Here is a 16125-nt window from a genome sequence, read left to right as displayed (position 1 = left end):
CCGCCAGTTTTTGTGCCTCGGATGAAACTGTTTCCGAATTTATCCTGCAGTATAGGGGTTACAGATTGGAAGATGTCGAGGAGAGGCTGCCCCTGGGACTGGTCAAATCCACCGCTCACACTGCAGCATGTGTGAGATCATCGGAGGAGATGTCTCTGACTGCTTCCATTGTTCTATTCAGTACACCCGGTTGCACATGGCACACAGATAGCGCTTTGTTCGATATTTACAAACTCTGTGATTGATGGGCACCGCAAATATTGATTGCTGTGTTGTTTCAAATTTCCTTTAAAATTTATTGACATACATGTGTTTTATTTTGGTCAGCCGGTTTATAATTTTAGCGAGATGCATTCCATCGACTGGACAGATAAACAGCGTGAAATTCCGATACTTACCTCATAGATAGGGACTAAACTCGTCACAAAACGTTCGGGCTTGTCCATTCCAGTGTAAGTTATTTTTTTAACAGCGTGGTAAGTCTTAATTACTGCCAAACAACCTCTCTGGCCATGAAAATTTAATTTACAAGTATGGAGTCTCTTTCCTTCAGCTTCTAATTATTGTCGGACATTTAAAAAGTATTTTGAATCATTTTTCTAAAACTTTTTCTATCCCTCTCTTTACTTCACTCACTGCACCTAATTTGATATTGAATTCATTATTCCAACTGACACTTCCTGGTCGAGACTCTGTTCTGCTCATCATCAACGATTCTTCAATCTGATTGATTATGGAGATACGCAGTTGCTTGCGCTGTTCACAAAGCTCCAAGATGTCCATTAGAGGGCGCCACGCCATTTGGCTGCCCCGTTGACAGCAACTTGCCGTCAAAACCCCAGATAAAGCCTTTAACTAAGAGCAAGTCTAACGAAAGGCTGGCGTCATTCACAGCAAAATCCGGCCCAATGTATATTTGGTTTATTAAGGGGCAAAAACCTAACGGTAAAAACAGGCTGAGTCTCATCGACTCAGCAATGCGAAGCCGCAGCTCACCAGATATACAGCGCCCCCTGATGACTGTGAAAGGAAATTACACTCGCTTCACATTTCCTTCCACCTGCCAGGAGCACAGGCAGGGTCAGAACACCAGGTCTCTGAAAAAGGCTCCACAGATAATTTCATCTCATGCTTTTTAAAGGTGCGGGTTGTAAAAGCTCTACACGTGTGCAGCATGTCAGTGACTGGGAATGAGCAGCTGCCCAGGTATTGAGAGATCAGAGACAGGGTAACAATTTTTGCTCATTCACTTAAGCTGTGGTATATTATTTCGCTTATTTTTCACAGGAGAGGAGAAAAAGATCACCACAGAGTTAATAATAAACATTCACAGATCCTCTCCCCAGCTTTTAAAAATGCATCATTCCATCGTCTACCTTTTCTGTTAAAATTGTGACTGTGCTGAGACTATTTATCGCTTGTTCCATTTCATTCTGCAGAAGCATGAATCAGAATCGACGTTAGTCTCGGAAATGCAGAGAGAAAGAGGGAGACTGGGAGAAATGAAGGAAAACGTTCTACAAACGCGGGGATTTCCAGCATTTATTTCGCAGTTGAAATGTTCCTTTCTGTTAACCATTTCCATTAGCCGCATCACTGACGACCCCAGGCAGCGGCTGCACACTTAAGGCCCAGATAGCGGAGTTACGGGAATATCTTGGAGTGTCGATATTCAGCTGCCCAATGTCACAGGCTAGGGTTCCGAAAGTTAATGACATACCGCAACCCCGCAAAGTGGAAAATCTTCCCAGGTTCCTTGCGATTATCGTCACAATTCCATCAATAGAGATGAAGTGATAACATTTCTTAGGATTATTTATTTTCTGTATTTTTCAAATTTGTGTCCATTTATTAAGATATAAAATTCTCATAACATTGGCCATTAACTTTCAACAGTGTTAACGATCCATTGATCAACAGAGGAAAGCTCAGTAAATGTTTCGATTAAGTATGGACTGATAGCACAGGCAGTGTGTGGGGACTGCAGTATGAACTGATAGCACAGGCAGTGTGTGAGCACTGCAGTATGATCTGATAGCACAGGCAGTGTGTGGGGACTGCAGTAAGAACTGATAGCACAAGCAATATGTGGGGACTGCAGTACGAACTGATATCACAGGCACTGTATGGGGACTGCAGTATGAACCGATAGCACAGGCAGTGTGTGGGGACTTCAGTATGATCTGATAGCACAGGTAGTGTGTCGAGACTGCAGAATGAACTGAAAGCACAGGCAGTGTGTGGGGACTGCAGTATGAACAGATAGCACAAGCAATATGTGGGGACTGCAGTACGAACTGATAGCACAGGCACTGTGTGGGGACTGCAGTATGAACCGATAGCACAGGCAGTGTGTGGGGACTTCAGTATGAACTGATAGCACAGGTAGTGTGTCGGGACTGCAGAATGAACTGAAAGCACAGGCAGTGTGTGGGGACTGCAGTATGAACAGATAGCACAAGCAATATGTGGGGACTGCAGTACGAACTGATAGCACAGGCACTGTGTGGGGACTGCAGTATGAACCGATAGCACAGGCAGTGTGTGGGGACTTCAGTATGAACTGATAGCACAGGTAGTGTGTCGGGACTGCAGTATGAACTGATAGCACAAGCAATGTGTGGGGACTGCAGTCCGAACTGATAGTACAGGCAGTGTGTGGGGACTGCAGTATGAACTGATAGTACAGGCAGTGTGTGGGGAATGCAGTATGAACTGATAGCACAAGCAATGTGTGGGGACTGCAGTCCGAACTGATAGTACAGGCAGTGTGTGGGGACTGCAGTATGAACTGATAGCACAGACAATGTGTGGGGACTGCAGTCCGAACTGATAGTACAGGCAGTGTGTGGGGACTGCAGTCCGAACTGATAGTACAGGCAGTGTGTGGGGACTGCAGTATGAACCGATAGCACAGGTAGTGTGTCGGGACTGCAGTATGTGGGAATTTGTAGACAGCGAGACTGAGCCGGTTGTCCACACCTGTGGGAAACCCCTCTGCCTTGAGAAACTATGGCTCAGAGTCATTGAGCTGCAGTGCTAGTGAGAGTCATATAGGGGAGGGGAAGGAATATCTGGATAGTTTACTCCAAAGTACAGTCACACCTGATAGTAAAAACAAGGTGTATGAAGGGGAGAGTGTGACTGTCAATCAGCAGGTATGGGGTGGGGGCTTAGGGTTGGTAGAGAAGGAAGTACGACAGAAACGTGCGCTATCCAACAGGCACGATGTAATTGCTACCTGTGAGAATAAGGATAAAGGCTGCAGGGAGAATGACCAGAATCCCAACCAAGGCACCGTGGTGTAGGAGGCAGTCCAAGGGGACGGGTGGGGTGGGGTGTAGGGGCGGGGGGTGGTGGGTGGAGGGAGGAGGAGCAGAAAAGAAAGGTTGTGGTCATAGGACATTCGATGCGTAGGGGGTTAGATTGCACGCTCTACTGCCACCACCCAGAGTCGAGGGGGGTCGCCTACCCGATGCAAGGGTAAATGATATCTTGATGGAACTGGTGAGAAACTAAGAAAGGGAGGGGGAAGATTCAGTTTTTGTGTCCCATATCGGGACCAATGAAAGAGGGAAGAACAAGGAGGCGGTCCTGCTAAGGGAGCATCAGGAGGGAATATCAGAAACGTAGGACCCCAAGGGTGGTAATCTCAGGACTACTACCCGAGAGATGCGCCAATTGGCATGGGGATATAGAGATTAGAACGGTGAATGCGTGGTTGAAAGAGTGGTCTGGGAAAGAGGGGTTCCATGTCGTGGGACTTTGGCACCAATGCTGGAATGGGGGAGATCGTTGATAAAATAAACAAACTGAGAGAGGATAAAACGTCGGGTCTGAGTGGATTGTATCCATGCATAATAAAAGAATCTAGAGAAGAAACAGCAGAAAAGGGAATAGTGCGAGATGGCTGGAGATCAGCTGATGTTATTCAGATTTAGAAACGGAAATAGAAGCAATCCAGGGAATTACAGACCAGTGACCTTCACGTCGGTAAATGTAATAGAAAAACATCTGGAAACCGAAGATATAATGAAGGATAATCAGCACGGATTTCAAAAGGGAAGGTCGTACTTTACCAACCTAATTGAATTTTTTGAAGAAGTAACAGAAAGAGTATGTGGGGTAATCCAGTGGATAAAATACACCTGTATTTTCAAAAATGCTTCGATAAAGTACCCCTTAGTACACTCAGGATTTAAGTCGGAGCATGCGGATTCAGGGGGCAAGTAGCAGAACGGTAGCAAGCTGGCTACAAAACAGAAAACAGAGAAAACTCAGATTAATACACTATGAAATTCAAATAAAGCTCTGGGGTTCTTTTCGAGAGGAATACAATTGAAAAGCAGGAAAATTATGTGAAACTTGTAAAGAATCTTGGATAGACCACGCCATTGATGCAGTTCTTAGCGAATTTGATAGTCAGGGAGATAGACAGGCGTTTCTACAACCGCGGACGTGATTCCCGCGTGGTGTGTTGCCTCCCTGATGCCAGGATGAAAGGTATCACCAAGTGGGTGCAGAACATTTTGAGGCGGCAAGTTTAACAGCCAGAAGTTGTGGTTCCTGTGGGAACCAATGATATGGAAGGAAAAGGGTCGAGGTCCTGCAGTCAGAGTTTCAGGAGCAAGGGAGGAAGCAAAAAACGAGACCTCAAATGTAGTAATCTCTGGATTACTCCCAGTGCCACGGGCTAGTGAGTTTAGGAATATTAGGTTAAGAGAGGTTAATGAGCGGCTGGAGAAATTGTGCAGGAGGGACGGATTCAGATTCCTAGGGCATTGGGATCTGTTCTGGGGAAGGAGGGATCTGTTCAAGATGAACGGGTTGCACCTCAACAGAGCTGGGACCAATCTCCTGGCGGGGAGGTTAACTGGTGCTGTGGGGGAGGGTTTAAACTAATTTGGCAGGAGGATGAACTCCTGGATGAAACTTTAAAAAGGAGAAGCAAGTTGCACAGAGGATTGGGAGGAACAAGTAGCGTTAGAGTAAAGATTAGTTCAGAAATAGGAGGGATCAGGCAGGGGGAAATTGCGAGGCAGTCTAAGATGAGATTGAAGTGCATGTGTGTAAATACACATCGCGTGGTAAATAAGGTTAGTGAGCTGCAGGCTCAAGTCGCCACATACTATAGTGTAGTGGCAAAAACAGAGAGCTAGCTCAAAGAAGGGGAGGATTGGGTACTTAATATTCCTGGCTACAAGGTATTCAAGAAAGATAGGGAAGGAAAGCAAGGATGGGGATGGCAGTATTGATCAAAGAAACCTTTATATCTCCGGGTAGGAATAATGTAGTTGAGGGGTCAAAGACAGAATCCATTTGCTTAGAATTGACAAATAATAGAGGAGCTATTACACATCGGGGTTTATTCTATAGGCCACCAAATAGTGGGGAGGAAATAGAGGAGAACATTTACAGACAAATTACAGTAAAATGCAAGAAATATAGAGCAATGATAATGGGGGACTTCACGTATCCTAATATTGACTGGGACAGTAACAGTGTAAAAGGCAAAAAGGGGGAGGAATTCTTAAAATGTGTTCAAGATCATATTCGGTAACAGTTTGTTTCCAGCCTAACGAGGAAGGAAACAGCGCTGGATCTAGTTCTGGGGAAACGAAGTGGGCCAGGTGGAGCATGCTTCAGTGGGAGAGCATTTGGGGAACAGTGATCATAATCTCATTAGGTTTAGAATAGTAATAGAAAAGGATAAGGAACAATTAAATCTAAAACTTGAGCAGGGCAAATTTCAGTGAGTTAAAAAGGGATCTTGCCCAGGTGAATTGGAATCAAAGATTGGTCGGCAAAACAGTAATTGAACAGTGGGAGGCCTTCAAAGAGGGGTTGATTCTGGCAATGAGTAGACAACATTCCTACGAAGGGCAAAGGAAGGGCATCCAAAGATAGCGCTCCCTAGTTGACGAAAGATACAGACATTAAAATGAAACAGAAAAAGGAGGCTTATGATGCATGTAAGGTGCATAATACGGTCGAGAACTAGGCTGAATATCGAAAGTTCAGAGGAGTTCCAGTAAAGGGAATAAGAGGGGCAAAGAGAGAGTATGAGAATAAATTAGCTGCTAACATAAAAGGAACCCAAAATTCTTTTATAAACACATAAACAGTAAAAGGGTTAAAGGAGGCGTGGGGCCGATTAGGAACAAAACAGGAGATCTTCTTGTGGAGGCAGAGGGCGTGGCTGAGGCACGAAATGAATATTTCACATCTGTCTTCACTGGAGAAGAGGATGCTGCCATTGCAGCAGTAAAGGAGGAGGTAGTAGAAAAGTTGGATATGATAAAAATAGATAAAGAGGTGGTAATTAAAAGATTGGCAGCACTCAAAGTAAAAAAAGTCACCCGGTCCTGATGCGATGCATCCTCGGTTACTGAACTGAACCTGGATTATCATAAACTGGGAGATTCAGGAGTGAAACTACTGTCTGCGGTTCTGAGGAGCCCAGACTGTAAAATGCAGAAACTGGGGTAAGTATAAGACTGTGTGAGATTGTGTTTATAATTACTGGACGTCAAACGTTATGATTGGTATCAATAAGAGCATAATTAATAAACACTGTATATTATTATTCGTATCGGAAGAGGAGTTGGTCATACAGCCCCTCGAGCCTGGTCCACCATTCAATGACCTTAGACACTGTTTGGGCCGAATGGCCTGTTTTTGTGCTGTGAATTCTATGTAATTTCAAGAACACTTTCAATATTACAATGACGTTTAAGAAAGATAATTTTCTAAAATTCAACTTCGGCCGGGCGCACAATGGCAGTAATTGGTTGGTCGCCCGTTGTACATCCGATCGCATTTGCAACGAGGAGAATGATCATTAGTGTCACAGCCGTATATAGAACATTAATGCGACACTGGTAGAGTGATCACTGGTGTCACAGCAGCAGGTATAATATTAGTATGACACTAGTAGATTGATCACTGGTGTCCCAGCAATTGTATAACATTAGTGCAACAAATGTAGGAACAGCATGGTTGTCACAGCCGAGGTATATCACCAGTGCTGCAAAAGTGGACGGAGCACTGGTGTCACAGCAATAGGTATACCATCAGTGCGGCAAAAGTAGGGTCAGCCCTGGGGCCCCAGCAGTACATATACCACGAGTGCTGCACTTGTAGTGTCAGCACTGGTGTCAAAGCAGTAGCTATTCGTCCAGTCCTGCAAAAGTAAGCACTAGTGCCCAGTACTAGGTATATCAGCAGTTCTCCAACCGTGGACTCATCGCCTGTACCAGAGGAGTTGAGACATCGGCAGTGCAGTAAGTGTAGTGCCTCGAAGAGCACTGTAGGAATAGGATCAGCACTTGCGCAGTTGGAGCTTTGTGACCTCTGGTGCAAGTGCAGGGTAGCACTAATACCAGAGCAACACGGTCATCTCCAGCGTAAGTGTACAGTACAGATAGTACCAGAGCAGAACATTCACCTCCAGTGTAAGTGCAGGATATCACTAGTACCGGAGGAGCATTTGTCACCTCTACTATAATGTAGGGTACCACTATTATCGGTGAAGCACGGTCACCTTCAGAGTAACTTTAGTGCATCACTCGATCTGGAGGAGCACGGACACCTCTCCTGTAAGTCTAGGTTATCACTAGAACCGGAGAAAGGTCAGCTCGAGTATAACTGTAGGGTATCACTACTAACAGGTGAGAACACACACCTCCAGTGTAAGTGTATTGTACCACTAGTACCGGAGGAGCAAGGTCACCTCTAATGTAAGTGCAGGCTACCACTAGTACAGGAGGAGCACAGTCACATCTAGTGTAAGTGCAGGCTGCCACTTATATAGGAGGAGCAAAGTCACACCTTGTGTAAGTACAGGCTACCACTAGAACTGGAGGAGCACGCTCACCTCTATTAGAAGTGCAGAGGTACCACAAGAACAGAGGAACAAGGTCACCCCTAGTGTCATTGTAGCTTGCCATTTGTACCGGAGGAGAATGCTCAACTCTAGTGGAAGTCTAGGGGCAGCACGAGTACCGAAGAAGCATGGTCACCTCGGGAACGAACTGGAACAGTGCGCTTACAGCCCAACCAGGAAGGGGACGGTGCTGGATCTAGTTCTGTGTAATGAAGCGGAGCCGGTGGAGTATGTTTCAGTGGGGGAGTATTTGGGGATCATTGATCATAATATAATTAGGTTGAGAATAGTTAGGGAAAAGGACATGAAACAATCAGGCGTAAATATACTTAACTCTAGGAGGTTAATTTCAGTAAGTTAAAAATGATCCTTCCCCAGGTGGATTGGAATCAAAAATTGGCAGAACAGTAAATCAACAATCATGTAAGAGTTAGTTCGGGTACAGAGCAGGCACATTTCTACAGTAGTGGGGGCGGGGGAGTGGGTTGATGGATGGGGTGGGTGGAAGGAAGGTTATCGAAAGCTACAGCTTCCTGGATGACGAAAAATATGGGGACGAAAATGAAACAGAGAAATGAGGCTTATGACGAATGTAAGGATAATATTGCAGTTAAGAACCAGGCTGAATATGGAAAGCACAGAGAAGATCAAAAAAGGAGAGAGCATGAGAATACATCAGCGGCTAAAAAAAAGGGAAACCAATAGTCCATTATAAACATATAAATGGTGAAGGCTAGTCAAAGGAAGGGTGGGGCCGATTAGGGACAAACAAAAGGCGATCATCTTGTGGTGGCAGAAGGCATGGCTGAGGAACGGAATGGACAATTCGGATCCGTCTTCGCTGGAGAAGAGGATGCTGCCATTGTAGCAGTAAAGGGGGAAGGACTAGCGATATTGGATATGATAAAAATAGACAAAGAGGAGGTACTTAAAAGATTGGCAGGAGTCAATGTAGAAAAGTCACCCGGTCCAGATGGGATGCATCCTCGGTTTTCTAAGGGAAGTAAGGATGGAAATTGGGACGGGTCTGCGCCAAATCTTCCAATCCTCTTTCAATATGGGGATGGTGCCGGAGGACCGGACGATTGCAAATGTTACACCACCTAAAAGGGCTAATCCTGTCATTTACAGGCCAGCCAGCCTAACGTTGGTGGTGGAGAATGCTTCAGCGTCAATAACCCGGGTCAAAATTAATTAGAGCTTGGAAAATTTTGGAATAATAAATGAAAGTCATCACGGATTTATTATCGCTAAATCGCGTTTGATTAACTTGATTGAGTTCTTTGATGAAATAGCGTAGATAGTTGATGAGGGTAGTGCGGTTGATGTGTGCTGGACTTTTGAAAGGCATTTGGAAAACACCACATAATCGACTTGTTAGCAAAATTGAAGCCCGTGGAATTACAGGAGCAGTGGCAGCATGGATACAACATTGGTTAGGGGACAGAAAGCAGAGAATAGTGGTGAATGGTTGCTTTCAGACTGGAGGGACGTGTACGGTGGTGTTCCCCAGGGGTCGGTATTAGGATCACTGCTCATTTTGATATATATTAATGGCCCAGTCTTGAGTATAGAGAACAGAATTTCTAAGTTTGCAGATGAAACTAAACTCGGAAATGTAGGAAGAAATGTGGAGGATAGGAACAGACTTCAGAAGGAAATAGATAGACTGGTGAACTGCAGATGAAATTTACACAGAGAAGTGTGGAGTGATACATGTTGGTAGGAAGAAGGAGGAGCGGCAATATATACTAAATGACACTATTTGAAAGGGGGTGCGGGAACATAGAGACCTGGGGTTACACATATATCAAGCTTCATGGTGGTCGGACAAATTGAGAAGGCAGTTCAAAAAGTAAATGGGAAGCTGGGCTTTATTAATAGAGTCTTGGGTACAAAAGAAAGGAAGTTATGTTAAACCTTAATAAAACTTTGGTTAAGCCTCAGCTGGAGTATTGCGTCCAATTCTGGGCACCACATTTTAGGAAGGATGTCAAGGCCTTCGAGAGAATGGAGAAGAGATTAACTAGAATGGTACCAGGGATGAGGGACTTCAGTTATGTGGAGAGATTGGAGAAGCTGGGGTTATTCTCCGTGGAGCAGAGAAAATGAAGGGGTGATTTGATAGCGGTGTTCAAAATCATGAACAGTTTTGATAGATTAAATAAGGAGGAAATCTTTCCAATGATAGAAGGGTCGAGAACCAGAAGGTGATCGGCAAAAGAGGCAGAAGCAGTGTGAGGAAACATTTTCTTCCGCATTGAGTTGTTATGATCTGGGATTCAATGCCTGAAAGGGTGGTGGAAGCAAGTTCAATAGTAACATTCAGAAGGGAATTGGAAAAAGTAGTTGAAGTGGAAAATTACATTGCTATGGTGAAAGAGCAGGGGAATGGGAGTAATTGGGTCGCCCTTTCGGAGAACTGGCATACGTATGATGCACAGAATGGAATCATCCTATGCTGCATCTACCATGACAACATGATACTGTGACACCTCTAGTGTAAGTGTAGAGTACTACTAGTACCGGAGGAGCACGGTTATCTCAAGTGTAAGTGCAGCATGCCACAAGTACTGGAGAAGCACAGCATTCTCCAATGTAAATGTAGTATACTACAAGTAATGCAAAGCACAGTTATCTCAAGTTTAAATGTAGTATACCACAATTATTGTAAAGTACAGTTATCTCCAGTGTAAGTGTAGTACACCACAAGTAACGTAAAGGACAGTTATCTCTTGTTTGAATGTAGTATACCACAAGTACTGTAAAGTCATAGAGTCATAGAGTCATACAGCACGGATGGAGGGCCTTCGGCCCATCGTGTCCGCGCCGGCCATCAAGCCCTGTCTGCTCAAATCCCATATTCCAGCATTTGGTCCGTAGCCTTGTATGCTGTGGCATTTCAAGTGCTCATCCAAATGCTTCTTGAATGTTGTGAGGGTTCTTGCCTTCACAACCCTTTCAGGCAGTGAGTTCCAGACTCCAACCACCCTCTGGGTGAAAAAGTTCTTTCTCAAATCCCCTCTAAACCTCCCGCCTTTTACCTTGAATCTATGTCCCCTTGTTATAGAACCCTCAACGAAGGGACAAAGCTCCTTAGTATCCATCCTATCTGTGCCCCTCATAATTTGGTACAACTCAATCATGTCCCCCCTCAGCCTCCACTGCTCGAAGGAAAACAAACCCAATCTTCCCAGTCTCTCTTCATAGCTGAAGCGCTCCAACCCTGGTAACATCCTGGTGAATCTCCTCTGCACCCTCTCCAAAGCGATCACATCCTTCCTGTAGTGTGGCGACCAGAACTGCACACAGTACTCCAGCTGTGGCCTAACCAGTGTTTTATACAGCTCCATCATAACCTCCTTGCTCTTATATTCTATGCCTCGGCTAATAAAGGCAAGTATCCCATATGCCTTCTTTACCACCTTATCTACCTGTTCCGCCGCCTTCAGGGATCTGTGAACTTGCACACCAAGATCCCTCTGACCCTCTGTCTTGCCTAGGGTCCTCCCATTCATTGTGTATTCCCTTGCCTTGTTAGTCCCTCCAAAGTGCATCACCTCGCACTTTTCCGGGTTAAATTTGCCACTGTTCCGCCCATCTGACCAACCCATCTATATCGTCCTGCAGACTAAGGCTATCCTCCTCGCTATTTACCACCCTACCAATTTTTGTATCATCAGCGAACTTACTGATCATACCTTTTACATTCATATCCAAGTCATTAATGTAGACCACAAACAGCAAGGGACCCAGCACCGATCCCTGTGGTACCCCACTGGCCACAGGCTTCCAGTCACAAAAACAACCGTCGACCATCACCCTCTGCCTTCTGCCACTAAGCCAGTTTTGTATCCAAAGTGCCAAGGCACCCTGGATTCCATGGGCTCGTACCTTCTTGACCAGTCTCCTGTGGGGGACTTCATCTCTAGTGTAAGTGTAGTACACCACAAGTAACGTAAAGGACAGTTATCTCCAGTGTAAGTGTAGGACACCACAGGTACTGCAAAGCACAGTTATCTCCAGTGTAAGTGTAGGATACCGCAGGTAATGCAAAGCACAATTATCTCCAGTGCAAGTGTAGGATACCACAGGTAATGCAAAGCACAGTTATCTCCAGTTTAACTGTAGGATGCCACAGGTAATGCAAAGCACAGTTATCTCCACTGAAAATGTATTGTGTCACATGTAATCTAAAGCACAATAATCTCCAGTGTAATTATAGTATACCACAAGTACTGTAAAGCACTGTTATCTCCAAGGTAAGTGTAGTATATTACAATTAATCTAAAGCACAGTTATCTCCAGTGTAAGTGTAGGATATCACAAGTAATGTAAAGCACAGTTATTTCCAGTGTCATTGTAGGATATCCTTAAGTAATGTGAAGCACAGTTATCTCTAGTTTAAGTGTAGTCTGCCACAAGTACTGTAAAGCACAGTTATCTCCAAGGTAAGTGTAGTATATTACAAGTAATGTAAAGCACGGATATCTCGAGTGTAAATGTAGTATACCACAAGTAATGCAATGCACAGCATTCTCTTGTGTAATTGTAGTATACCACAAGTAATATAAAGCACAATAATTTATAGGGTACGTGTAGGATACCACTCGCACCGGAGGAGCACAGTTATCTGTAGTGTAAGTGTTGGGGCACCACGAGTGCCAGAGGAGTACGGCAAATTCTATCATTAGTGTGGGGTATCAACAAAGGCGCAACGTCATAACTGTTGTAAGTATAGGGCACCAGTAGTAACGGAGGAGCACGGTCACATTTAATGTAAGTATAGGGTATCACTAGTACCGGAGGAGCACGGTCACATTTAATGTAAGTTAGGGTACCAGTCGTACCGGAGGAGCAAGGTAACATCTACTGTAAGTGTAGGGTATTACTAGTACCGGAGGAGAACGGTCACATCTAATGTAAGTGTAGGGTATTACTAGTACTGGAGGAGCACATACACAACTAATGCCAGTGTAGGGTATCACTCGTACCGGAGGAGCACGGTCACAACTAATGTAATTATGTGGAGATGCCGGTGATGGACTGGGGTGGACAAATGTAAGGAATCTTACAACACCAGGTTATAGTCCAACAATTTTATTTTAAAATTAAATTGTTGGACTATAACCTGGTGTTGTAAGATTCCTTACAACTAATCTAAGTGTAGGGTGTCACTAGTAGCGGAGGAGCACGGTCACATCTAATGTAAATGTAGGGTATCACTAGTACTGGAGGAGCAAGTTCACATCTCATGCAAGTATAGGTTATCACTGCTACTGGCGGAGCACGGCCACAACTACTGCAAGTGTCGGGTATCACCAGTACCGGAGGAGCACGGCCACAACTAATGCCAGTGTAGGGTATCACTAGTACCGGAGGAGCACGGCCACAACTAATGTAAGTGTAGGATATCACTGGTACCGGAGGAGCACGGCCACAACTAATGTAAGTGTAGGATATCACTGGTACCGGAGGAGCACGGTCACATCTCATGCAAGTAAAGGGTATCACTGCTACTGGAAGAGCACGGTCACATCTAATGTTTGTATGGGGTATCACTAGTACCGGAGGAGCACGGTCACATCTAATGTAAGTGTAGGGTGTCACTATTACCGGAGGAGCACGTTCACAACTGATGTAAATGTCGGGTTTCACTAGTACTGGAGGAGCAAGGTAACATCTAATATAATTGCAGGATATCAGGAATACTGGAGGAGCACGGTCACAACTAATGTAAGTGTAGGTTATCCTTAGTACTGGAGGAGCACAGTCACATCTAATGTAAGTGTAGGTTATCCTTAGTATTGGAGGAGCACAGTCACATCTAATGTAAGTGTACGTTATCCTTAGTACTGGAGGAGCACAGTCACATCTAATGTAAGTGTAGGTTATCCTTAGTATTGGAGGAGCACAGTCACATCTAATGTAAATATGGGGTATCACATGAACCGGAGGAGCACCGTCACATCTAATGTAAGTGCAGGTTATCCTTAGTATTGGAGGAGCACAGTCACATCTAATGTAAATATGGGGTATCACATGAACCGGATGAGCACCGTCACATCTAATGTAACTATAGGGCATCACTATATGTGGCGGAGCACAGTTGCCTCGAATGTAAGTGTACGGGTGCCACTAGTACCAGACACGCCCGCTTAGGTCTAATGCTGCAAGACTGGGGTCATCACCAAAATTGCAGGATTATTTTCCGCAACTGCACTGATCGAGTTGGGGCACTCGGAGTGAGTCAAAGGCAGGGTCAGGGCGATCAGTTCAAGGGTATCTGCCTCCACCAGTCCTGTAGTTATCGGGTCAGGACCGTTACTGGGAGATTCCACTTTCCATTTGTCAAGAATGTTTAAATTGTGTGATTTCTTAAACTGTCCAATAACTAATTCAACTATTTCTCTGAATTCGAAGTCTCATGCAAAAAAAAACAACTTCCCCGAGTCTATTTGTTAAATGACTGTAACTAATGCTAGTTATGGTGCAACATGATTGACTCCCTGGACAATTGATGTGTGCATAAATGGAGGAATCCCTTCCATTTCCTCAGACATGCACTGGTCAGAGTCGTGTCAGGTCCTCGAGAATTTATCCATTCTCACAGAAAATGGGGCAACCAACTATTCTGCTGATAAAACAGATTTACTACCCGATTCTCGCAGCCGTCGGTGTCCCAGGTGAGCCGTTGTGACCTGTTCCTTGTTCATCTGTGTTAACTCTATCACTGTTCTTACTGCATGATCAATAAGGTAACGTGTTTCCCAGATGTCAGCATTACCCAGGAACATGCCGTGAACCGCGGGTCTGCACTTTCTACGATTCCGTTGATCCGTTAATATTCACGTTGTTACAATGTTTCTGAAGCTCCAACGTAAGCGTTTCATTGGATTTACGAACCATTTCGTCACCCCGTGCAGTGAGCGCTGCAGCAGCTCATTCCACTGTGTGGGTCGGTTTCCCGGGTCGTGACTCGAATATTAATCCTGTTCTCACACTGCTCCGTGTTGATAATCACACGGAATGGAGCAAAATGCTCTCAACAGGTATCTCCATATGTATATCAAACAGTGGAATATTATTTCTCTCCTCTCTCTTTCTTACAGCGAACTTGATGACAGTTGTGATTCTCTCCCGAGAAAACTGCGGCCTTTCCAAGTGTATCTCTGTCTACATGGTGGCCATGGCAACAGGAGATCTACTGGTCATGATCATCAATATTATAGTTTATCATATTTTCAGTTATCACTTCCCACTTTCATTCCTCTCACTCACTCCCGTTTGTACGTTCATTTTATACATGACTGTTGTCGCACTCAATTTGTCTGTTTGGTTCACCGTCTCCTTCACATTTGACCGTTTTGTTGCTCTCTGCTGCCAGAAGTTTAAAAACAAGTATTGCACCGAGAGAACTGCGGCCGCGGTTCTAACAGGCGTCTCTATTCTGATCTTTTTAAAGGACATCCCCGTTTTTTTTGCATTTGAGCCTCACCAAATAATTAACAAAGTGCAGTGGGGCTGCCGGTCAAGAGTGGCCTTTTTCTCCTCCCCTCAAGGTGCAACGTACGCCTGGTTTCACCTCATCTCGCTCATTTGTCTTCCTTTTACATTGATTGCCTTGTTTAATTCTTTGACCATCAGACGGATTTTAGTGGCTAATAGAAAGCGCAGGAGTCTGCGGGGTCACAGCAGTGTGAATCAGTGTGATCCAGAGATGGAGAACCGAAGGAAATCCATCATTTTACTCTTCACTGTATCGGGCAGTTTTATGCTGTTGTGGCTGACAGCTTTCGTGAGTTATGTAAGTACCGGACTGACAAACTCCAATTATTACCGAGGTGACCGCACAAACCCAGGATATATCGCCACCGAAGCCGGAGCTGTGCTGAAGCATTTGAGTTCCTGTCCAAACACCTGTATTTATGCAGCTACCCAGAGGAAGTTCAGAGAAGAGCTGAAGAAGCTGCTGAAATCTCCCTGGACACTGATTCTAAGATTGGTTAGAACACGAACTCCGAACTAGACCTCCCTTTGGAACATTAGGATTCAGTTTTAGCACCGATTCTATCTTAGACTGGGGTTCCCTCTCCTCACAGATCCATAATGATCTTTCTTGTAAAAACTCACAGGTACGCGACTATATTTCCTGCACTTTATAGAATCTAGCGCTAACTTTGACCGCGGGTTTCTGCAGTTGATTGGCCGAGTGACTCCTGACAAATAAGAACAGTCCC

General features: G+C 44.8%; 1 protein-coding gene across 1 annotated transcript; it reads left to right on the top strand.

Moving 5' to 3' along the window:
- The first annotated feature begins 15005 nt into the window (after positions 1 to 15005).
- On the top strand, positions 15006 to 15914 carry LOC137318108 (probable G-protein coupled receptor 139). The gene has a single exon (XM_067981084.1). The coding sequence runs from the start codon at positions 15006 to 15008 to the stop codon at positions 15912 to 15914; it is 909 nt and encodes a 302-aa protein (XP_067837185.1).
- Positions 15915 to 16125: the final 211 nt, after the last annotated feature.

The sequence above is a fragment of the Heptranchias perlo genome, unplaced genomic scaffold, assembly GCF_035084215.1.
Source record: "Heptranchias perlo isolate sHepPer1 unplaced genomic scaffold, sHepPer1.hap1 HAP1_SCAFFOLD_65, whole genome shotgun sequence".
Taxonomy (NCBI): Eukaryota; Metazoa; Chordata; class Chondrichthyes; order Hexanchiformes; family Hexanchidae; genus Heptranchias; species Heptranchias perlo.
This window is presented reverse-complemented; position numbering and strand designations above follow the sequence as displayed.